We start from the raw sequence: 26,438 nt of genomic DNA on the forward strand, positions 1-26,438 counted from the left end.
AAAAGTCTTTTGTTTGTTGAAAATGACTGCTGCTTAATTATGAAGGGGATGTTAGCAGAAAAATAAAACACAAAGGTGTGTCTCAGTGGATGTTTATAATCACCACTGAATGTTTACTTTCCACAACATTTTTTCTTTAAATTTCGATACAAAAGGCCATGGCAGCCATGTTCACATTAGCAGAGCAAAAACAAAAATGCGAGCTAGCTCAGCCACATTTCGAAATGAATACCAATAGATGATATCAGATAAAATCATCTCTTCCAACTAAGTTTCTAAGAAATTTCTTAAAAATGCCTAAATTAATCAAAACAAGTAACAGGCAACCATAAAAAGGAGCATACACATTTTTTTCAGCAGACTTGTGTATTCAAAACAGCAGCTTTTGTTAGTTGAAATAGCAATAAGAAATATTTTCTAATACAGCAGCCCTATGTTTGCTGAAACAGCAGTTATGTCTGCTTTCCCATTTTCAGCAGACAAAAACTAATGTTTTAGCCAAAATTTTGCTGTTTTGAATAACAAATTTGGTTGAGTGTGAGGGCTTTAAAATGTAATTGACGCATCCACGCGGCAATCCAACGACAAAAATAGGGGGCACGTCCCGCTCGAGGGGGCATTTTGGGACGCTAGGAGATTGAGGGGTCTTTGCCCCCAGAAATGGACTTTAGAATCTCGTTACTGGGCTCAGAACTAGAGGGTGTGCCCTATAAGGTGCATTTTTTCCCAAATCTCGTCATTTTGATTGTAGCACCTCGAAATATTAATAATAAATATTCGTAACCGTCTGAGTATTCGAAGTCAATATAGCCATATCCGTGCTTTCGTTCAACAGGTAGATGAAATCATAATACCGTCGGAACGAATGAGGTTATCCGCTTGAAGTTTTGCATATATAATTCTTATTGTGGGTCGATTTCTGTCCAATATTGGCCATATGTACTTAAAAATTGTTTCCAACTACGTACGTTTCTAAGGTGATTAATGGGCCAACTTTTTCCTGAACTAAGCTTTCAAACTGTTTGAAAACTGACCTTTTTCAAAAACGACTGCAAGTTTTCAATATTTTTAAATATCTATAGGATATGCAGAATAAATATGGAATAACTAAAAAGTGAAATTTTTACTAAAATAATTAAACGATTTTTGTCCTGTGATACAAAACTCAATGAAATTTTCTCTAAAGACAAAATTTCTGTAAGATTTTTTCTAAAGACTAAATTCCAATAAAATTTTTTCCAAAGACAAAATTTCGAACAAATTTTTTAAGAACAAAACGTTAACTTAACTTTTTCTAAAGACAAAATTTCAACCAAAGATAGACTACGACTCCAGAGAAAATTGCTCCACTCCTATTCTGCAGCCCTTTTTAGGAGGCATGTTTAATTACAATGTGCAATATTTCTTGCAAATCAGATAACGATCCTAATTGAAGTTATCGCACTTTTTTCCTTTTTGTTGGCATATTTGATCGATTGTGCTTACCACAAAGTCTCGAAATACAGAAAATGTGTACGAAGTACATACTTTTTATTCTCTAATAGCTAATTGCTATGGTGGCAAAAATTATTTTTCAGTTTGACAACAATATGTGCTACTTAACGATTTTACTAGATTTATTATTTAAAAAAACAATTTGTGTTAGTTAAACCAGCGAAAAGTTTTTGCTAAAACAACAATCTTTAATTTTATCGATTGTTTACAATTTTTTAAAGTTGATATCATCAACAAATTCTCGTTGATAAGTATATAGTGTGTGCATTAAATTGTTATTTAACATAACCAAATGCGGGCCCTACTTCCGCTGAGAATGGCTACCTTCTTGACGCCGGCCGTGCTCAGTCCTGGGGCGGTTCTTCCTCAACAGAAGTAGGCTCGGATGCGTTGCCATAAAAGTAAAGATAAAAGGTAGCTCTTAGAGAAAAAGAGATAGAAGGAAATAAGATACGGAAATAGCAGATATACAGGAAATTTAGGACGATGATGATAAGAAATGCAGCATGAGATGTCAATCTGCCGCCAGGTGATCTCTACCCTCCCAACCAATACTAACGAACTCCATCGTTAGCCCATATATCCTCTACCTAACGCCCTTTACCTTTCATGAATAATCAAAAACAAAAGTTTAAAACATCTTAATATCTATTTATAAAGGTGAAAATAAATATCGCCAAGTTAAAAAGTTTAGTGAAAATTTCAATAAAAAGTTAATAATATTTTACAGTTTACGAATAAAAGTAAAAGAAATGTATCTTGGACATATAGATAAAAAAAGATGAGGAAAGTAAAATATGTAAAATATGTTCACGATTAGTTAATTATAAAGAAAAACTATGAACAAACGTATGTACGAAAATGATGTGTTGGTTAGGTTGAGCCAATGCAAAATGAAATATAATTCTTTTACTGTTGTTATTACTTGGACTTACCATTTATATCCAGCGCTGTCCACAGGCCTGCGACGGCGGGATTGTCCCAAATACGAATTCTTAGTAATTGCTATTATAGGTGATATTTCAGTTTTGCATAGCTCAAATGATGTAGATATGGGGAAAATTGTTGAGAGTGGATTTTTTTTTTTTGAAAATGATGATTATATTTAACTAAAGCTTAATCTAAGCCAGATTTACGGCAGCAAACAACGTCTCAATGGTTTTAAACGGGAACTTATACGATCTTTGTCCAAAATGTGTTTAGGTCATATTACCGATAAGCATCCATGATAGATTTTATGTCTTGGAACCCATCCAGATATATATAAGAACGAGATTCTGGCTAATATTTTAATTAATTAAAGATGTGGTCCATAAATGTTTAGTCTGGCGTGAAATTTAAGATTCCTTTTCGGCAATATATAAAAAGCAATAATCCCGGAGTAAAAACTCCGGGTAGCGGTTTTCGACCACTAAAATTGACCAAATCAATGGATTCCACCAAAAGAAAAGAAAAATGTGCACAAAATTTCTCCGAAATAATCAAAACACAACTTAGATGTTCAAGTTTCAAAATGAGAATGAAAATTTTCTAATCTGACAAGAAAATATTACAAACTGAATATTCCAAAAGGCTTCTATGTTTCTTCGTAAATAAATGAGTCCAAAAGGCTTCTATGTTTCTTCAAGTACAATAAGTGCAAGTACATTATTATTGGGGTAGTTAAAAATTCTACACCATGGAAAAGTAGTTACAATGTCCAATTACTAGTATAGACTTCAGCGCTAGAATAACGTTAGTTAACAATGACGGCTGTAAGTACTTTTTAGAAAATCAATTTTTGTTTCGTAAAACTTAGGCAATGAACCAATATTACAACAACTTTACTAAATCTGCAAATACAATTTTTAGCTCAAGCATAACGGCAGAACAAACACGGACACTTCGTAAAACATTGCGCAGTCAATGTTTATAGACATTACCTTAATGTTTTTATGTTTAAACAATTCTTACTTACTTAAAGATGCAAGTTACGCAATGCTAAACAAAGCTATGGAATAGTTTTGGTTTACTCAAATGTCCAAATATCCGGGAGCCTCCGGACTAAAGATATGTACTTTGATTATATCAATAAAACCGATAAATATTCAATAAGGTAGAAACAATCAGCCTATGTTCAGTCACGCTTATGGAATTCGATAATGCACATAGATAGATATCATAATCTAAAGCATAACATGTTTAAAGTACTTAGGAAGTGAATACAACTTGGTAAACATTACCAAGAAGAAGGCATATAAATGTTAAAGCATAGCCATAAATCTTTTAAAATTTAGGGTGGGGGACATAATCTTGGAGTGTTCAAAATTACCAGTTTGTTAAAATCAATTACCATTTGCCTTAGAGCTTAATATTGAAGAATCAGCGTGCCTATTGATAAAAACATGACTACTGTTCCCATTTCTCTTCGTATAATATTGCGACAATGAAGATGTCAGTAATAATGATATGGACAACGACGTTTCCAATAGCAACATGGTGGACGGTAATCTCAATGAGAAAGGTGGTTTCCTTAGGAATGTGATTTGAAGTGTTTGATGTTTGTTTATTCCCCACTTTGGGGCAGGCACATCCTCCTACAGAGACAAAGAAGGAAATCTGGTAACTGACACAGATAACATGCTGAAGATATGGAAAGAACATTTTACCCAACTGCTAGTGTCCGACGTTGGCGGCGAAGAGAATATCGCAGAACCAACCAATGATGATGGTAAACATTTTACCTCCTAGTCAGAATGAGGTCCAAGCAGCAGTGACCCGACTGAAGAACAACAATGCAGCAGGAGCCGACGGGTTACCCGCTGAACTATTTAAGACCGGAGGTGACACGCTGATAAGGCGTATGCATCAGCTTGTCTGCGCAATCTGGCTAGAAGAACGAATACCCAACAAGACGGAATGTACCAACTACAGAGGAATAAGTATCCTCCCCATCGCATACAAGATACTCTCGAGCGTACTATGTGAAAGATTAAAACCTAAAGTCAATTAGATAATTGGGCCCTATCAATGCTACTTTAGACCTCGTAAAGCCACCCTAGACCAAATATTCGCACTGCACCAGAGAAGAACAAACCAACACCTACCATCTCTTTGTTGGCCACAAAGCCGATTTCGATACCCCTTTACGTTCAAAGGTATTTCAAGTCATGTCTGAGTTTAGTATCCCTGTAATATTAATAAGACTCTGCAGGATGTCACTTGCTGAAGTTCGAATGTTTCTCAATAATTTGACATTTCAGTCTCAATGTTTGTAAGTTCATATTTTACTTGTGGGTAGTTGCATACATACTTGTGGGTAATAGCATACGTACTATGTAAAAACAATGTAAGCTAAGTCTTCAAGATCCCGTCCGAAAGACAACGGTTGATAGATGTTCACAAAGAAGGGGTTGGGGGCATTCCAAAATTATGTGGCCTGTTTTATACTTGAAGAGTTCCACCGCTTTGCTGACTCTAGCTAGAAGGGACGTCTAAGTCAATGTGTCCGTCATGACAGGTCTCTGTGTGTGTGTCCGGCACCGGCAGTTAGAAGGAGTTCCAGGTTTTGATTTCCTTGAGAACATGTCTGATTGAGCGGATGTGAACATCCGCATGGTGTTGGGCTTTTTAAAGCGATCTAAATGCTTCAATGGCATGAACTGGAAGGCACCTTCCTTCTCCTGTTCCTGTGGTATCATAGTGAACGAAAACGTCTAAGTTAGTCTGATGGCAGACTGCCACTTAAACCTAACCTAACCATGCTATTAATTTGACTCAAGTCTGATATCGTATGTACTCATAAGTATAGATACGTCTTGACGTCATTGCTACATGCGCAATTTTTAACTTCTCCGATCTGTTTTGATGCCGTAATAAATACCCTCTTTAATTTTCGTCGTCCTTCCGAACCTTCACAGTTCCTCAGTGCAACATTCCCGTTCATCGTTTACGTTCTAACTCGGACTAGCTGATAGAGGTGCAGAAATATCGACAGCACTAACCGGCCAAGACATTTTCGATAGTGCAGATCGATACTATCGTCGATGGTTTGGTTGTCACATCACTAAGTTAGGTTAAGTTGACAAGAGGGTGCAGATATTAAAAAGTAACCTCGAAAAAGAAAATTTTAAGTTAGGAATTCCGTGCTACTTACAAAATACTTGTTTTTCAAGACGTGAACACAAAAACAGAAGACAAAACCTCACAAGTATGAAAATACTTTAAAAGGTCAGATGACAAAACATTTGCAAAGTGCATTAACTACGAAAAGGAGTACAAAACCAGCGAAAATACTCCAAACTTGCACTGTCATCTGAGGAGATACCACTCTGGCTTGGAAATGTATGACCCAGATTCCAGCACTCCAGCTATTTCGGCGGATACTGATAACATCGCATCGACATGAATCATATTCGGTTCAGATGTCGATGGCCTAAGTAAAACATCCTTTTCCAAATTACAGCGACATCGAATAATAAATGCGTCTGTTATGGGCTTAAGACCCTAAATAGGCAGATCGGTCTATATGGTAACTATATCCAAATATAGTACAATTTGGCCATACTTGATCCGGTTGTAATAAAACTCACTGATACAAATTTCAGCGAAATCAGCCAATAAATGCGGCTTTTATGGGCTTTAGACCTAAAATGGACGGAAATCAGACAACAAATACGCCTCTTATGAGCTTACGATCCTAAGTCAGCAGATCGGTCTATATGACAACTATATCCAAATATGGTCCGATCTCCACTATATTTAGTTTGGATATTGGGAGCCTTGGTAGAACTCGCTGTGTCAAATTTCAGCAATATTGGATAACAAATGAACCTTTAGACCCTAAATCGGCAGACCGGTCTATATGGCAACTATCTTCTTCTCATAAAGGGTGATTTTTTTGAGGTTAGGATTTTCATGCATTAGTATTTGACAGATCACGTGGGATTTCAGACATGGTGTCAAAGAGAAAGATGCTCAGTATGCTTTGACATTTCATCATGAATAGACTTACTAACGAGCAACGCTTGCAAATCATTGAATTTTATTACCAAAATCAGTGTTCGGTTCGAAATTTTGTGTGATCTCTTATAGTAACCTAAAAATAAAAATTTGCTACCCAAATTTCGAATGGGATACCTAGAGGGGCCGACCCACCCCAAAACCTACCAAATATATATTTAGACGAATCACGACAACATGGGACTCAATTAAAAGGTATTTAGGATAAGAAAACGTATCGGATATCCAATTGTAGGATCTAGTGTTATGGGGACCAATCCAACCCCCAAAACACCCCTAAATCGGGCATATATACCGACTATGGCAATATGGAGCTTAAATAAAAGTCATTTGAGTGTAGAATGCGAATCTGATATCCAAATGTGGGGCCAAGTGGTTGGAGGGCCCATCACAAAAACAACCCCCAAAAAGGGCAAATTTTGGACTTTAGCAATATGGGGCTCAAATGAAAGGTCTTTGGGAGTAAAGCACGAATTTGATATCAGTATTCGGGAAAAGTGTCTATAAGGCCACCCGACCCCCATAACACCACCGATATAGGACGTATTTGCTGACCAATCCGAATCTAATATATATTCTTAGCGCCAAGTCACTGAACGGCCGCCCCATCCCCCAAAACACCGGTCATGTTTGCCGACTATGGGAATATGGGGCTCAAATGAAAGGTATTTGGGAGTAGAACACAAATCTGAAATCAACATTCGGGATAAACTGCCAAGGGACGTCCCACCACCAAAACAACCCCCAAATAGGACGTATTTGCTCACCATGATATTTTGGGTCTTAAAGAGAGTGGAGCTCGATATAGATCGTTTTTAGAGCCCATACCCCAGGCCGGACATATTTGCGACTTTTGTAATAAGGCGTTTAAATGAAAAGTATTTCAGATCAGAAAACGAATTTGATATCCAATTTTGAGGCCAATGGCAATATGGGGTTCAAATAAATGATATTTGAGAGTAGAGCACGATGCAGATATATTTTCTGGGCTAAGTGTTTCGGGGACCACCCTACTACCCAAAATCGGGCATATTTACTGACCACGTCAATGAAAGGTATTGGGGAGAAGAGTACGAAATTGATACCCACTTTCGGGACCAATCTATGGGTCTATCCCTTCCTCAAAACACCCCACAAACAGCAATTATTTGCTGACCATCGCAATATGGGGCTCAACTAAAGGTATTTGGGAGTAGAATACGAATTTGATTTTCAGATGTGGGGCCATGTATTTGGGGCACCGTCCCTTTCCCAAAACACCCCCCAAATATTACAAATTTTGGGGCCAAGTGATTGGGGACGCCTCATCCCATAAACTTCCCCTAAACCAATGGCAATATGGGGTTCAAATAAATGGTATTTGAGAGAAGAGCACGATGCTTATATTTTTTCAGGGCCACCTGTCTATGACAATATCGGGCTTAAATGATGACTTTTAAGAATGGAGTACATCTAACATCCAATCTTAAATGACCTTAAACCCTTCGAGCGAATTCGTAAACCAATAAAGATCATATGGGATTCAGATAAAGGCACTTATGTTGATATAGTGTTAGTCAAGCGATATACATATACTATTTTCGTAGCATCGTGTTCACTAAAAGCTTTTTAATTGTCGAAAATAAATATTCAAAGGATAATTTGGTTTCATATAAAGTAAAAGAAGGCACAGCGGAGCGGGCCCTGTTCAGCTAGTATCCAAATATAGTCTGATATAGCCCACTCAAAAACTTGCGTATAGAAAACATACGGGTCTGTGCCAAATTTCAGCTAAATACCTCAATTTAATTAATCTGTAGAGGCCAGACACACAGACATCGCTTAATGGTCTTAGAATTTTACAACGATCAGAAATGTATATACAGTTTATAGGGTCGGAAATGGATATTTTGATGTGCTGCAAACGGAATGACTAAATGAATATACCCTCCATCCAATGTCGGTGGGTATGAAAAAGCTTAAATACAACCCAACAACAAAACTGAATGGCTTCGCTTCCATCAATTTCATTGTCGGCAATCCGCTGGCATTAACAGCCAAGTCGTCTATATGACGGTTCTTCTTATGGTCTAAGTACAATGACCGCGTTGAGGAACGTCGCGATGAAAAATGCAACTCTACAAACATATGTCAAAAAATCAATTCGCAAAAGTTATACAATTTTTAATGTTGACGACTGAAACCACCACAGAAGCATCAAAGTTGAAAATTGTTTAACTTTTCGGCGTTGGTTTTGTGGGATTTGTGTGCATGGGTGCATTTTTGTATCGCGACGTTCAAAAGCAGGAAATTAGAAATTTCTATTTCGGCCTTTACTATGCTTTAACCAAGTTGCAATTTCTACCATATTTATGGTTGATCTTACTATTCACATCTTGACCAAAAATAGAAGGATTTAACCTAGGTGCATGTAACATAGTACAGATGTTATTTATTATTAAAGAAGACATAGGAACAAAAATGGACCATAATTTGAAATAGGTCCCATATAGACCGACCTTTCGACTTTAGGTCTTAGGTAAGGTTGAAAAGAGGGTGCAGATATTAATCCGAACATGAATACACAACTAAGCCAGTAATCGGCGTGTTGTGCGCTCTAAATATAAGCCCATAAAAGCTGCATTTATTACCCGATTTAGCTGAAATTTGAAACATTAATTTTTTTTAAGCGTTGTACTAAGATTCCCAACGTTCGACCCAAATATGATCTAGACCCTGAATGGATTCTGCGAAAAATTTCAACAAACTTCTGCGTAAAATTTCCACAAGCTTGGTTCAAGCACATATGTTTATTTTACACACCAAATTTCTGCCAAATCAAGCAAAGGTCTAAGTCAAGTCTAAAAAAGTGTTTATCCCCTCCTAATGCTGACATTTGTGAAGTACTTTGCCATGTAAAAACTTCGCCCCAAAGAGGTCTCGCACTTCCGCACGCTGTTCGGAATGGGAGGCCCTTTTTCATTAAGCTTAAACTTGTATCGGACAGCACTCATTGATATGCGAGAAGTTTGCTCCTGTTCCTTAATGGAATGTTCATGGGCAAATTTGCATTGTTGTTGTAATATGGCTTGTCACTTACACAAACAAACAGCGTTTAGTATTTTACTAATTTTAGTATGTTCTAGTTTGAGTTAAAAAAATCCAGCCTTATCTCGTGCGTTTGTACCAAAAATGACCTTCATGTAAAATTTCAAGTTTATAGTTTCAGTCAATTCTGCTGGGCGAATATCAGTCAGTAACACTACTCTTACATATATATATATATACATATACATATATATATATATATATATATATATATATATATATATATATATATATATATATATATATATATATATATATATATATATATATATATATATATATATATATATATATATATATATATATATATATATATATATATATATATTTACAACTTTTCACTTCACAGACTTTTCACTTCTTGGATATATATATAAAAGTTGTCAAAAGTCAACTTCTCTTATTCTTACGTAAAAAAATAACTTTGTATATACACGCAAAAAAATATGAAGCGAATACATTAAGGAAATTTTCGACGTGTAAACTTCTTTTGTTAAAAATGTTGGACTATGTTTGAGGATGGAAGGGATATAACTAGTATTCCAATCACTTCTGCGGAAGCTGGAAAGAGTATCAGATCACACACTGCTAACAGGCTGAAGAAGAGCTCCCTGCTTTCAAGCACTCTGGGAAGACCAAACTAGCCCTCCCGCAATGGAGACTGCAGACAGTGTCCTGCGAAGGGAAACACAGAAACGAAGGAAGCGGGGACGGCGCCTGATTCTTCATGGAGGACTGTGACTTCCAAAAGGATGACACAGCCATCACGGAAGGGTCGTTGAAAATGGTTTAGGATCCGCCTCTTACGCCAAAGTTGCAAGGAAGCATAACAGAGATGAGCTGACTTATACTGTCATCGATATCGGCAATGCATCTGGAATGATTCGACCAGATGGACATTCCCTAGCTCACAAAGGCGGCGGTCTTCACCAAGAGTGAGGACGGCAAATTTGCAATGGAACGCATGATGGAAGTCTTTAACAGGCAAAACCAAGATTTGGTCTTAGAGAAATTGGAGGACTCCCACAAGGAAGAGAAGCAGGAAGGAATTCCTCTTGTGGTGGGCATTGATCAAAACCCCACGACAAGTTTGGCTAAGACTTTAGGCATGGCATACTACGGGACCAAGTCCGTCTTTTTGAAGATTGGGAAGACCAGGATAGGCAAATATCCCCATATTGAGCTATCAGCAGGGCAGTAGCACTAACGAACAGGAGACCGACGACGAGACAATAACCGACTCTCTCAATATTGGGAAGACTAAACTGAAAAAATTAAAAGCATGATTTAAATAAGAAATTTGTATATTCAATTAAAAATTTAGCTGAAATTGATCATGTAAACAAATTCGTATTATAAATAAATGATTATGCAATTTGCATTTATGGCAAGCTGAATTATTCAATTAAAGCGGTTATAAACTCAGTAAGCCAATTTATATGAAAATTGGTTTATTCTTTCAAAATTTTCATTTAACTGACATAATTAAAATAAATAATTGGTATTTTCCTAAAAATAAACCATTTTTACTTCAGTCGATTAATTGCGGCAAATAAATGAAATGTATTGCATTTAAATATTTTGTATTTTTATTAAAAACAAAATACTAGTTTATATGACAAGCGGAGAGGGTCTTAATGATATAAATATATGGATTTCATTGGTTAACAAATTGGTAACACTATGTAGATGACCAACAATACCAAGTCAACTTCTTCAACCTGGATTGCATTTTTGACTGCTGTCAATGAGCCTTCAAACAAAGTCATTAAAAGACCAATATATACGGGTAGATGGATAATTAGCAAAGGGACTGTTCGGTGTTCTTCCATTGTACAAAGAAGAAATTAATTTAATATTGAAAAAAGTCGTATTTGGAAGTTGTGTATCTGTTGGTCAATATTAAGATGCCTAATTTCTAAATGTATAATTAAATATTTTAATTCAATAGGACACCATTAATGTACATACATATATACATACCTCATTTAATTTCTACCGCCTTCTCCATTTTCAAGTGCGTTCCGCATGTATAATTCGTTCATTTATATATTCACATTCTCGATTTTTCTGCTTTGCATTCTTTTAATTCACACTATAATTTATTATTTATTTAAAAATTATTGAAATAAAATATTATTCCATTTTCTAGATTTTTTTTTGTCAACTTTATTTCCGTCTAACCACGTCTAATAGTGGTTTTCTCTTGAATTACACCAGGAATGCGCCAGGCATGTGTGGGAAGCAAATAAATATATATTTGGCCCATTTGCACTTTTATCAAATCAAATACAACACTGTGTTTTCAGGACTATCAATTATTTTTTTTAATTTTGGCATCACTATTGTTCGAAAATATCGCGGCCATTTGTAAAAACAATTTATCCAACAATAAGTTTTAAAAAAGTACATGCCGTACTTGGCCCTTTTCGGATACATATTCTTGAGGATGTTGTCGAAGACACCATATTTGGTTTGAGAAATAGTGCATTAGCTCGGCCAATTCCGCGCCGATTATGGCTCTCTGTAGCTGCCTAAATTGTGTGTAACAAAAATTATTCTAGAAGCAATCCAAGAAAATAACTATTGTATTATCCTTTTCCATAACTACGAGTGATTGAGTGCCCTTTATTAGCTTTGACAGAAGAAACACCAACCGCTTGTGCGTTCTATTGTGACCTACTCCCGTCTATAGCTTCAGCAAAACCGGAGTTAATCAAGAATATTTGTGTTCACTTTTCACAATTACTTTCTGATTCGATTTAGCTATGTCCGTCTGTCTGTCTGTCCATGTTAATTTGTGTACAAAGTACAGGTCGCAAATTTTATCCCATCGTCTTCACATTTTATAGGGGCATCTTTTTTTGCCTATTGAAATTGAAAAAAATATGTTCATATTAGGATAAAGCTCCCATATATCCCAATATTAGTTATTAATCTAAATCTGACTATTTTCGTCCGGTTTGGGTTAATATTGTAATAATTTGGTCATTTGTTCACCGATTCCCACGAAATTTAGCAAAAATGATTATTTTATAACTACCGGCATTGCCGTTAAATTTCACAAAAAACGGAACAGATTTATGGCCGGTATTATATTTGGTTTTCGCGTTGAAACTCTATAAAAAAAACAACGGGAAAATTTGCCGAAATGTGTTCGTTTCGTCATAACTTGTTTTTACATCTGGGGAAAATTTGCATTTCCGCACGCCCATGGAGAGCACAACCACAGTCGCTGTGCAACAAGCCATTTACTTACGCAATATAAACGCGATCGACAAACTTGTAACGGAGTGTTTGTTAGTGTCAGTGATGTTGCTCAGATGACATAATTACCAGGTAGTGTACCATAAAGAGCTGAGTACAATTTTTTCTCGCGAAGTGCAGAAGTGGTTGTGTGAATCTAATATAGTTAAGAACCATGACACACATAAACAACGAAAAATGGCGCGAACTTGTAACATACACAAAATCAGAGACGCACTAATTACTGATTTTGACAGATAGTGTTCTCAATATTTTGTCGTTGGGCAACTGACACTACCTGTAAATGAGTATATCTTGGTTGCTCACTGGTATTGGTATTTACTCTGGGTGGAAAAAAATAAAGGGTTTTGTGGATGCATAAATGAGAAAGTATTTATTAAGTATAAATAAATATACTCGAAAGAAAAATAAATATTTCTTTCACAACAAGCAACTCAATCAATCTGCTCGAAATAATAAGGTTTGTAAAAGAATGTGTTGTGCTTTTGGTCTTGCAATTACAACAACAATATTTGGATAAAAGTGGTTTTGTGTTTCATTATTTATTAATTACGAAGGGGTGGGTTTTGGTTGAAATTACAACACATTTGTCTGTACACATGCATGTAAGCAGCTGATAAATTGTTTGATACCATATTAATTTTCATATGTAAATGGCAACATTTACATTTGGTTACCTTGTCAAACCACCGAAAGAACGATTTTCGAAAATTTTTCCGCAAAAAAGAACGTATAGGCTGATACTATAGAGAGAATTATAAAAAACTATGAAGATTAACTTATGCATATAATCTCATTTTTATTTTGTGCACCACTGATCTCTTAACGTCTATTATGGGTTTATTCTGTCATATTGTCTTTCTTAAAGGCTCTATTACTAAATTAAGCACATGTACAGTCGTATGATACAAACGAAACTATCATATGAAAATCACTTTTCATAATAGCACATGTAATTTTTTCGATAGAGCATGTTCTTTTCCTTCTGACAAAAAAACAGCTGTTTTTATTGTTAGTCGAATGATAGCAACCCCAAATTAAATTGTTTTCAAAAAATGAATGTTTTAACCAGCTTTCTCAAAACTTTAATAATTTTTACGCATAAAAAAATCAACCTTTGCTCAAATTTTTAAGTTTTTTCATACGAAAACAACATACAGGTGTGATGGCAATAATGAATCGTAAGTAAATTAACAATTTTGACAAACATTTTCAATTACAGGTGAATACAAAAAGTGGCATGTCCTAAGACATCTACATGCCATGTATTAGCGCCTTAAGAGTATTCTACTCAGTTTTTGAAATAGTATAGAAACAAAATATCATAATTTTTTTGAACATAATTAAAATTTTTTGTACTAACGCAATCTTAACTTCTTATTACAATAGAATTAATTGTTTCTACGTTCTCCTTTTAAGCCATTAGTGTAAGAAAGGCTTTTGTTTATTTCACATATATTTAGCTCAAAGGTTTTTTTATATGGAGCAAACGACAGTCATCCTATGGAAGTGCATAGTTAAAGGTTCTAATATCTTGTATGCACTTGGAGCAATTCTAAATTTGCAACGAATTTTCGGAAATCCGCTGTTATGCAACGAGGTTTCCCATACATTTTGAGTGTGAACAAATCTACTAATTTGAGGAGATTTCCAGTAAATCTTCGAATTTCAAATGCAACACTTCGTTTGTATCGAATACCGGTTATTATCGGCAGTTTTGGACAGCACTTTTTCCCAACATCTGACAATTTCTTATTGAAGTATAAAATGTTTTTGTTAAACTTAAAAAAGTCGTTTCACCTATTTACCTGCTGACCACAAAGGCGGATTTAAAAGGTGGCCTCACGCGAAGAGCTGTTAACAGCCGGCCAGTTTTGACGGTATTAAGATGACATCATTTTCTTTTCATTCTATTTGTTGTTATCTTCTTTCTCGCATATTCTCAGCTCATGTACGCATACGTATACACACACACACGCAAATTTCTTTGTGTGTGTTGGCAAAACTTTGATCAGCTTGATGACAAGATGGCCGATTGCACCATATGATTTCTGGTTGTTGTACAAATGAGACGACTTTTAATTGTTTCGCCATACGATTCACTTACGATTATGTGATTCTCTAATTCTTCGTTAACAGAAATCGTTATCTATTTTTCCTCTCTGGCAACTCTACCAAAAAAACCGAAAAACACAAAAAGAATTATTAAAAATAATATATAAAACCTCTCATAGCCTGAAATCCTTCTTTTATTTGCTAAAAAAACATCACAAATCTAAATGAAACTAACACAATTATTTAGGAAAAGTGCTATCAATTCAAATTTATTCGTATAAAACTTTTGCGGACATTTTTTTTATATTAAGAAGCACCCGCTACAACGCTTATTGATTGTACACACACATATCCGAAATGTGGAAAGAAAAAACCAGAGAAAATTAGTCGAAAGCCTACGATTTATCTTTATATATTTCGTTAAAGTAAACACAAATAATTGTCCGTCGTTTAGTTAACAAATTTCTTTTCGTTAGCCAAAACAGCTGATTTTAACGATGTCGACTATCGCTAAAAGCAGCTACTGAATACTAAATTCGTAAACTTTTCTCTTATCGCTTTTAACTACACGATTTTCGTTAAAACACTTTACTGAATTCCACTACTGGAATTACAAAATTGCTTAGGATTTTAATAAAATCACATAATGAACTGAGACGGGTACTATGTTCGTTTTTCACCGTTGAAAACCTTTATCACGATTACTTTCTTAAAAACTACACAAATAACAGTGATAAAATAACAATTTTATGCAAATTTTACCATAAGTAATGAAAGAATGTCCTACTAAATGAAATCAGTAAAAAGTAAACGGCGAAAAATATCGCGAAAAGCGAATAGAGTACCAGCCAGTTGGTGTTATGTTTCGTGCTTTTCGTGAATTTTTTTATTTTTTTTCTTTAGCCCCGTTTACACTGCTCATTTAATCCGGATTTAAGCCTCTCGCCAGCTGATTTTATAAAGGGAAAACAGATGATCGAGCCATTAAATCCGGATTTAAAGAGAAGTGTAAACGGAGTTTTTGATAGAAGATTTATAAGCAAAAAGATTTCATTAGGTAGGACATCCCCTCATAATTTATGAACATTTTTAGTAAAATTATGTGATCATTGTGATTTTTTCAGTATTTCAAAAAAGTATTCGCGAAAAACATATGTTTTCAACTGTGAACAAAACGTAGTACCTTAATATATACGTGCCTTTTTTACGCTAATATCTTAAAAAAAGGAGCCCTTTAAAACTGTTAATCCTAGTGTAATATGAATGTAAGATTGAGCAAAAACAAAAAAATTTATGCAATTATGTTTAAATTTATTATAAAATTTTGTTTACATTTTTCGCAACAATTCCGAAAGCTGAACAGTATGCTCTGCTTAAGCTAGCGAATCCGCTAGACTGGTAAATATTGCAGAACAACCCAAATATTACCTAAAGCCATATCGACGATAGTTAGCTGTGCATCCTTTAAAGTAAAGTATGTTCACGCGATAAAAAAGTTTCGAAATTAATGTACAGATGTTTGACAGATGAGTGGGAATTTCTACCCTCATCCCCACAGGTTTGTTTCGTAGATTTCGTTGTTAGGTCTGTTCGCGTCCGTTTCCGTTAAAAAATTTGCAGGAGAGTTAGCACAGCCTTTACTCTCTTTTGCTAATTATTTTAATTAAACAGCAGGTTTTAATTAAGCAGCTGATTAATGCTGTAAATTTCTGCTGGGGAAAAAACCTCCAGCTCTCATTTACCAAACTATCAAAATTGTGCTCGCTCCCACGCACTCTCCCGCTCTCTCTGCTGGCAAATAAAGTACGCGGACGACTTCCAGTAACAATTTGTGCAAATTTGCACACATTTTTGAGTACCCGAACACACATATAATTGTACAATGACTACCACTATTGAAAAGACCAAACTATGTTTGTGTAAGCACAATGAAACATTAACTAAATGAAACAGCTTTGAAATAGCGTCAGCCAAACGAAGCCACAGTTGTTTATACTGTACGTGTACACAACAAAGACAACATCATTCAAACAGACACATTGGCAATTTATTGATACGAAATTTGTATTAGCGCAGCAACATGTCGCTATTATTTTGTTTATAGAACTCGGTACCATTTCTACGGAATATATTCGGATTTTTTTTTCGCCATTTTTTATAATGCATTAAGACAGTTGTTCGGGCGAAAAGACGAAATCTGTACCAGTCTTTAGAGTAAGCTTTCGATTTGTTTTGTGTGGGAGATAGCTGTTAATATTGAAGTTCAAACTATTATTTAATTAATTTAGTTAATATTGTATTGTATTCTGTTCTAAGAAGCGTTCCAAATATTTCATTGTTGTATTTTCTCAGCTTCATTTAATTCAATGTTTTATTTTTCTTCTTTTTAGGATGTCTCCAATAAAGTGGTTTTAATTACTGGAGGTGGCGGAGGAGTCGGAAGATTATTAGCATTAAACTTTGCAAAACTGAGAGCCCGCGTTGTAATATGGGATATCAATCAAGAAGGTGAGGTGGCAAATAGGTGTTTTTACATTTAATTACAAAAATCCAAATAATCGTTACTTGTGAATATATTTGATGCTCTTAAACGATTTAGCAATCAAAACAACGGTCGATCTTCTGGCCCGGAATGGCTTTCATAACTGCAAAGGTTACGTCGTCGATATATCGGACCGTGACGAAGTCTACCAAAGAGCTGCTCAGACCATTAATGATATAGGCCATGTCGATATATTAGTGAATAATGCTGGTATAGTGTGCTGCAAGCCATTTTGGGATCTGCCCGATAGAGTCATTCAGAACACGTACAATATTAATGTCATATCCCACTACTGGACGGTTAAGGCTTTTCTGCCGCATATGATTGAAAATAATAGTGGTCACATAGTTACTGTGGGCTCAGTTACAGGCATGTTAGGGACATATGGTTGCACTGACTATAGTGCCACAAAATACGCCTGTATTGGTTTTCATGAGAGTCTTCTTACCGAATTGAAAACGCATGGATTTGACAACATCTTCATGACATTGATCTGCCCGTATTACATTAATACAGGAATGTTTTCCGGAGTTAAACCGCGAATGATACCCATGCTGGAACCTCAGTATGTCGCGGATCAAATTGTTGCAGCAACGCGAAAGAATGAAGTTTGGTGTGTTCTACCAAATTCTATCAGAACATTTACGCCACTTAAATGGTACGTACGAAAATTAATTTACATATTATTGGAAAAATCAGTATATTCATGAAAAAATTGAACAAACAAATTTTGGCGGGAACAGTTATTAAAATTGAGTCCGTACAAAAGCCTAGTACTGAGATCGACTTTTCCCCCGAACAACTGTCAAAACTCATTTTAAAAAATTGGGCCCGAAGAAAATGCGAACACATTCCGTAGAAGTGGTACTGAGTTCTATGAACAAAATGTGGTGACACATCGCGGCGTCAATAAAAATTTCGCTTCAAATAATTTCAAATGTAATTAAATGCACACGAACTGGGTCACAAACAACTCCGCTTCAATGTAGTTGCAATTGTTGTGTGTCGATCTATGATAATAAATTAATAGACCGTTTTCGTGCGAGTGAAGTTAGTACTAGGCTCAATACAGTTACCATACATAAATTTTACCAACTGAAAACTGCAGAAAATACTTGCTGTTTCTACCGAAATTTACAGCAGTCTTTTTTCAGCAGGTTTGTTGTTATAGCAAACACTATTGCTGTTTTTACTAACAAATTTCTCTGAGTGAAGTTTGAAGTTCTTTTTTTATTGAATATACTAATTTTCTACCTTGTCTATGAATATTAAATTTTAAAACATTTGTATTTTTACAGCTTACTGCCTGCAAAAATGTGCTGGGAACTAATGTCACGCGTCGTTCGTGGTCCCGAGTCTATGATGATGTTTAAGGGACGCGGTCGAGTCGCAGCAGGTTAATATTATGGTTTGATCATAGTTTCTACGAAGAGTATAACATTCTTGTCGATTGCAAACACTAGTGAGATAAATGTTTAGACCAAGCATTTTTAATACTTCATTTTTTTCGATAAAAATTTATTTAAATTTAGGATAAGATCGACAAATAAATAATATTTTAGATATTAAACGTTGTTTGGACGAGTCTTAAGGTGAGTATTGTTCGTTTTGGCAACAAAACATACAACCTCTCATGTGAATTTCAGATAAAGCCTTGTAAGGACTTCGACTTTTCACACGTGCAATTGTCAAAACGCACTATAAAAAAAATGTTGACGAAGATAATGCGAACACAATCCGTACAGGTGGTACTGAGTTCTATGAGCAAAACAGTAGCGACATGTCGCTGCGCCAATACAAATTTCGCTTCAATTAATTGCCAGTGTAATAAAAAACTGACGAAATGGGCACCAATCAACTCTGTTTCAATGATGTTGTTTGTCTTTGTTGTGTGTTGTTGTTTGACTTTTGTTTGTGTTCTAACAAAGAATAGGTACCTCGGATTTCGCAATAATTTAATAGGCATTTTCGCTGCGAATGAAGTCAGTACAATGCTTAAACCTGGAATTTGTTACATTATTTTTGTTAATAATATAATACACTCAAATAAATTTGCTTTCAAAGTTGGTCTTCTTCGCTAACCAAACCAATTTTCATATATATAGTTGTTTTTATAATAAAACTCACTCAGTTCCTTAACAACTATTAATAAGTGTTATTAATATAAAGATAAACTTCAAATACAAAGAGATGAGTTTGTGTTGCGAGCAACTAACATCTGTTGTAGCCACATTTTCATGTGGAGGTGGCGATCCTCGTCAAGCTCCTGTAGGAGAGCAAGCTCCTTCCGGTCCAAAGGACTGGTCGCCGTGGGAACAGGTTGGCCATTGGTTATTTAAAGGCGCCAATAAACCGCCTTGTCATATCGAGCATCATATGCACTCAGTATTTGTGCAAGAGCCGGTGCCGCCCGGCCTCTCACTGAGACTCTCCGCTCGATAACGCTGATTGTCCGCGACTGCCGTTGCAGCTACTCCGTATGGAGCATTCCACTATCCGCAACCTGTGGACGTGCCCGGTAGCTCGCAGCTAAACTTCTCGTGACAGCATTGAACACCACATAGATCGAACGTTATTGTTACCAGCACGGGATAGCTGTTGTCTGTTGTCATCGATTGGGACGGTGTTGCTACAACCATTCCCCCTACAGTGACACCGTCACGATCTTCAAAGAAATTCTCTTCGGTGACGCAGGAACCATTACAGTTGAATTCGAAGTAGTTGGAGTAGGCTGTGATATGTCCGGAGTGGATGCTGCATTTGAATCTTCAAGTTTAAATACTAATTTAAACCTATTAGCAGATGCTTAAATTTCCAAACATGAAATTTTGGTTAATGCGTGGCATAAATATTTTTGGTCTAAGGCTGCGTAAAAATGTATAAATATGACGTTTAGTGTGGTGAATAACTTTTGGTATAATAAAATCATTAATTCAAAGAGACTTGTTTGTTCTTATTGCAATTTTACTAAACAATTGTTTTTAATCAAGTCATGGATAATTTTCAATAAATTTTGATTATTTGAAATAGTTTGGCTTGTTGTTGCTCAGGCAGGAATGTCAAAAATCAGTATAGTGAGAAAGTAACCGTTTGGCACAGCAAAAAGTAAATTTTTTCTCACCAGGGTAAAAAAACACCCCCTACGTCCTTTTTACATCTCACCATAGGAGATTGTTACCGATTGGCACACCCTCTAAGATAAGGAAATTTTATTGATAACATATATTAATATGATGTCGTTGATAGCAGACTTGGTGAGGCTGATCAGCTTGCGTTTTCCAGATTTAAGGCTGGTACTATATTAGTTTTTCACAGGTGAAAACACATTTTTTCACGTCTTCTTTTTTGACACACTAAAAAAATTTCAATGATAACATAATACATTTATGAAAAAGTGTTCGTCAGTAAAGGCTGGTACTATATTCGCTTTTATATTTTATATATTTTTCGCTGATTATTTTTTTTAGATAATAAATGTTAAAGAGCAAAAACTTGTTGATTTCAATCAGTAGCACATTCCATCATTACTAATAGTTCAATTTTAATAAAATTGTTCTTTTATCATTGATAATTGTGTATTGCTTCAAAAAAGTAATCGCGAAAAAATGGGTTTTCAATAGTGAAAAACGAACATAGTACCAGCCATAATGATGGAATGTCCTACTGAATGAAATCAACAAGTTTTTTTGCTTCAAAATCTTTTATCTAATAAAAGTAAGTAAAAAGAGTTTACGGCTACTAATTTCATCGACAGAGTACTAAAAATCAGTGACAAAATATATCATCAAGAAAATTCAACAAATACTCCGATTAAATGACTTCCCAAAGAGAATCAACACCAAAAATCTTCAAGAAAACGACGTATATTCCAGGGATTTCGGAAAGACTTACCAGTTTAAATATGTACAACAGGGAAAAATACCAGCTTGCCTTGAAAAGCCACATCACATTAAATAGCTTATTCAGCAGGACAAAATCAAGGACGAAAAAGGAGGACAAATCAAATGTAGTTTATAAGATTAAATGTAACGGGGATGAAGCAAATTTATTTCCAATGACATATGTGGGAACAACTAAAACGAAATTAAAGACAAGATTATCATCTCATATATCTGACCAGAAAATGAAAAACAAACCTTTAGAACAAAAAACTGCACTTGCAGCACAATGCACTTTAACAGGGCATACACCAAATTTTGAAGACGTAGACATACTATCACAAAAATCTAATCAGAAAAGACGATTGACTTCAGAAATGTTACTTATTATTGACACCCCCACAAACAAACGCATGAACTTTAAGAAAGACACAGACAATTGTGCACAGATTTACAGGAATTTGGTACAAAAATACAGACAAAAATGGGAGAGCTTTAGTCGAACTTGTGCGCTGTAATGGAAATTTCTATTGTTTTGTTTCAAAATGTAATTATTTTCAAATTAATAAATGTTTTTATAGTTTTAATAATTTTTTGTAAAATTTCTTGTTTGTTAAATTTATAGTTCAAACCCTGGTCGAAATATTGGTAAAAATTACAAATAAAACACCAACACCTGTTTTTGTAAATTGTTCGATGACCTCGACCCAAATCAAGAAGACAAAAGTTATAAAATTCCAAAGGTCAACAATAAAATCACAGAAGTAAAAAAAAATAATCCTAAAAAAATTTCGCTGAAAGCGAATATAGTACCAGCCCTTTCTTCGGGATTACTTTTTTCCGATTACTTTTTTGAGATAATAGATTGTAAAGCCAAAAAACTTGCTGATTTTGTTTAGTAGGTAAAATTTTAATAAACTTGTTATTTTATCATTGTTATTTTCGTAATATTTCAAAAAAGCTATCGCGAAAAAAAGGTTGTCAACGGTGAAAAACGAACATAATATCATCAATAAGGGTTGGTATTCTATTCTCCTTTGGGAATAGTCGCGGAAATTTTAAATTATTCCGCGAGCGGAATTTGACAGCATTTAAATGTTTTTGTTTCCATACCAAAACACGTTTTTTATCTGTACTTATTGTTTTCTCTACTTAATTTATTTTTTCCTTAATATATAAAGAAGAACGAACCATTGAAACCAATATAATATGCAAAAATGATGCCGGCAATGGTTTCAAGTGTTGCCGCTTTAATTTTTTTTTTTTGCAATTTTCCTCATAATACACAGAGTACTACTTTTCCGCCTATTTTTGAAAAGCTGAACAGAATACTTAGCTTAATCGAAACAGAAGAAAGTTTCAATAAAAAATACTTACTATTGGGTTGCCCAAAAAGTAATTGCGGATTTTTTAAAAGAAAGTAAATGCATTTTTAATAAAACTAAGAATGAACTTTAATCAAATACACTTTTGTACACTTTTTTTCTAAAGCAAGCCAAAAGTAACAGCTGATAACTGACAAAAGAAAGAATGCAATTACAGAGTCACAAGCTGTGAAAAAATTTGTCAACGCCGACTATATGAAAAATCCGCAATTACTTTTTGGGCAACCCAATATTATCAAGTTTAGTAACCGATACACAAATTTATCATTGTAAATGTGTAAATTATAAATTAAAACAAGTGAAATGTAAAATAAGAAAAAAAATGTGAAAGAATTTAAAAATCCAAACAAAGCATTTGACGTATATCGGGATTTGGATACAACTCTGAAATTGAAAATTTCCATCAGTTGGCTTGTGACTTTACATTGTATAAATTTGCCTAGCCATGACCCTTTCTTTTCAAAGCATTAAGCAAGACATAGTCTTATACAAGTAGGGGCAGTTGCCCAACAACAAAATATTGTGTACACTATCTACCAAAATCTGTGATTAGTGCAACTCTGATTTTGTGTATGTTACTAGTTCGCACCAATTTTTGTTGTGTGTTATGGTTCTTAACTATCATACACACACACAACCAAAACTCGTTGACAGATAGTGCACTTCGCGAGATAATTTTTACTCAGCTGTTTCCGGTACACTACCTGGTAGTTATATCATGGCTGATATATAGAGGAATTTAAGAGTTGTATCGTCCCACTAAATTGTCGTATATATTTCAACTAAATGACATTATAATGACAAACTGTAACTTTAAACTTAAAATTTAAATTTAAATAGAAATCATTTGAAGTGAAGTTAAAAAAAAATCTGGCTGGCACTAAGTTGGTCCACGTGTGTCAGTATTTGTTAGCCACGAAAGCCTGACGTTGGCATGGGAAATGCTTCAGGTTCTTGTCGCCTACCCCACTTACGCTGTCCTTGGTACAATTAGAAGGTTAAGTCACATGGCGAAACAGTTAAAGATGGTCTCATTTGTACAACAACCACAAATCATATGGTGCAATCGGCCATATTGTCATCAAGCTGAAAGACGTTTTGCCAAAACTCACAAAGACATTTGTGTGAGTGTGTGTATACGTGAGCGTATATGATCAGAGAATATGCGAGAAAGAAGATAACAACAAAGAGAATGCAAACAAATATGTGTCATCTTAATGCCGTCAAACCTGGCCGGCTGCTAGCAGTTTGCGTGAGACCAACTTTTTAAATCTGCCTTTGTAAAATCATAAGCCTAACAACAACGAAATCAAAGATACAACCTTGTGGGGATGGTGGCGGCAATTCCCACTAGGCTGTCAAACTTCTGCACAATGTCAAATTGACATTTTAGTTTTTATTTGCATTATCGTGTGTAGCAGCCACAAGATCAAAAGAGTTATGATTATAAAAGTGTAAATTATAAATTCAAAATGTGAAGAAAAACAAAAATCTGGATTCAAATCTGAAATTGGAAAGTTTGACCAGCTGGGCTCATGACTTCACCTTCTAATTGTACCAAGACCTATTCTGTATTAGTGTGCCCGTAGTGCTATGTGTACCATAGTTGTCCTGAAAGCTTTGTTGATGAACTTTTTCACTTCCACGTAGAACTGTAGCTATATTTTAAACACAAACTGTTATAGACGAACGCATATCATTTGTACATTCAGTTTTACCTACCTATAATGACAATATAAGAATAGGTTGCACTACGGAATGTTCCATTCACATAACCCAAATCGACCTGAAGTTCTCATCATAATGGCAAAATATAGGCTTCCGCATCCAAAATTTTCGCACTCTCCCTTTATTTGTCTGTAAAGGTTGGTATTGTATTCTGCTTTCGGAATAGCCGCTGAAATTTTCAATTGTTTCACAAGCGAAAATCACTTATTACTTTCTCTATTATATATACTTTTTCTCAAATAAATAAAGAAAAATGAACCACTAAAACCAATAAAACAAACAAAAATGATGCCGGTAATAGTTTTAAGTGTTGCCACTTAGTAGTAGTTTTTTGCCATTTTCCTGGCTTTAGGCAGAGTACTACTTTTCCGCTAATTTTTAGCCAACATTTTTTTATATGGAGTTTGACAGCATTCCGCCTGAAAAGCTGAACAGAATACTCAGCTTAACATGGTGAAAAAAGAGAAAGCTGACAAGCGATTGTCGGGTTTGTGAACAACGCTTCGTCATATTTATAATTGCAATTAGCTTTAAGATCGTGTGCGGAAAAACTGGCTCGTTTGCTACTGGCTGTTTGTATTTCTATTAAATAATAATTATCAAAACGCATTCAAGGTTCTTTTTAGAAGTGCGAACATTTTAGATCCAACCCCTTTCTTTATACCTTTTTTATTGATTTAAACATTTTCAAATACTCTAAGTTAAATAGATTGAAATGTCAATTCTGTGACATTTCTATGTGTGTCTTCATTTGATTTGAAAAGTTAGAGGAACAGAGTTGTATCCATGACATAATTAACAGGTAGTGTACCGTAAACAGCTGAGTACAATTTTTTTCCCGCGAAGTGCACTATATTTCAGCTAGTTTTGGTTGTGTGTATGCATTATAGTTAAGAACCATACCACACATAAACAACGAAAAATCGCGCGAACTAGTAACACACACAAAATCAGAGTTGCATTAATCATTGATTTTGACAGATAGTGCACTCAATATTTTGTTGTTTGGCAACTGACACAACCTGTAAATGACTTTACCTTCCTGTGTTTCCATGATAGTTAAATTAGTACTGAATTAACTCAATGCAAAACTGAAATCCGGCAAATATATCATCACAATGAGGGAGGATGAAGCAAGTAAATGTGCCGAGCATAAACAAATCGTAGATATTGCTGCTGAAATAGATGAAGTGAGGTCATGTGAACAGCTGAGTAAATTCTTTTTATTTTGTTTAGATTTTGCAGTAAGTCTAAATGTCAATGGCTTGATAACACAGCTGTGATTTTTTTCTAAAATCTTAAAAATATGTTATCTTCGATCCGATATTCTACACAGAAGCAACCGCATTCTAATGATAAAAATCCAAATATAAAACGCATTGGAAGAAGATAGGTTGTAATACAAACCACTTTGACATTTATAAAACCACTTTGACATTTCAATTTACGGCATTTGCCACTCAAGGTAGTTTCGTTGGGGGTAGATTTTTGTTGTTGTGCTAATGACGCTTCCTCTTAATTGTACCATGGTAGCATCGCTTGCCCAACAACAACGAAATCAACAATGCAACTCTCTGGGGATGGTAGTAGAAATTCTCACTTTTCTGTCAAACTTCTTTCTGTCTACTGCCAAAGTATATTTTGACAGATCAGTTTTTATTTCTATTAGAGTGAGTGAATGTGTATCAGCTTATCTGCAAAAATTGTATGCTTGATTTTGTGTATGTATTTCTGTGTATAGGCCGATACTATATTTGGTTTTCGCGGTGAAACTCCATGTAAAACATGAGCGGAAAATAAAGATGAAAAGGATTCGTTTCGCTATAATTCGTAACGTAACGTAAAATAAACGCGATCGCCAAACTTCTAATTGTTACTAAGTGTTTGTTAGTGCTATTGCTTACATGTACTTACTCGGGGTGGAAAACAATTTAGTATTGGTGGATGCATGAATGAGAAAGAATTTGTATATAAATAAATATACGTCTAAAATAAATTAAG

General features: G+C 35.0%; 1 protein-coding gene and 3 long non-coding RNA genes across 4 annotated transcripts in view; 2 read left to right on the forward strand and 2 right to left on the reverse strand.

Annotated features, from left to right (window-relative positions):
• The window catches only part of LOC106095587 (short-chain dehydrogenase/reductase family 16C member 6), a 35,672-nt gene extending 16,656 nt beyond the window's left edge, over window positions 1-19,016 (forward strand). Inside the window, exons 2-4 of the mRNA XM_013262824.2 lie at window positions 17,295-17,412; window positions 17,504-18,104; window positions 18,745-19,016. Coding sequence (XP_013118278.1) covers window positions 17,295-17,412; window positions 17,504-18,104; window positions 18,745-18,847 — 822 coding nt within the window. The 3' untranslated portion in view covers window positions 18,848-19,016. The remainder of the gene's footprint in view (window positions 1-17,294; window positions 17,413-17,503; window positions 18,105-18,744) is intronic.
• Window positions 11,149-12,000, reverse strand: LOC106095588 (uncharacterized). Its single transcript, XR_001222769.2, has 2 exons — window positions 11,566-12,000; window positions 11,149-11,500 (listed from the first exon to the last, which is right to left on the reverse strand). It is a non-coding gene; the product is annotated as an uncharacterized LOC106095588 (long non-coding RNA).
• On the forward strand, window positions 14,583-15,090 carry LOC131995939 (uncharacterized). The gene is made up of 2 exons (XR_009397701.1): window positions 14,583-14,729; window positions 14,796-15,090. It is a non-coding gene; the product is annotated as an uncharacterized LOC131995939 (long non-coding RNA).
• Window positions 19,017-24,085: 5,069 nt separating the features above from the next.
• On the reverse strand, window positions 24,086-24,672 carry LOC106095566 (uncharacterized). Its single transcript, XR_001222759.1, has 2 exons — window positions 24,432-24,672; window positions 24,086-24,367 (listed from the first exon to the last, which is right to left on the reverse strand). It is a non-coding gene; the product is annotated as an uncharacterized LOC106095566 (long non-coding RNA).
• Window positions 24,673-26,438: the final 1,766 nt, after the last annotated feature.

Source organism: Stomoxys calcitrans, chromosome 3, assembly GCF_963082655.1.
Source record: "Stomoxys calcitrans chromosome 3, idStoCalc2.1, whole genome shotgun sequence".
In the NCBI taxonomy this organism is placed as follows: Eukaryota; Metazoa; Arthropoda; class Insecta; order Diptera; family Muscidae; genus Stomoxys; species Stomoxys calcitrans.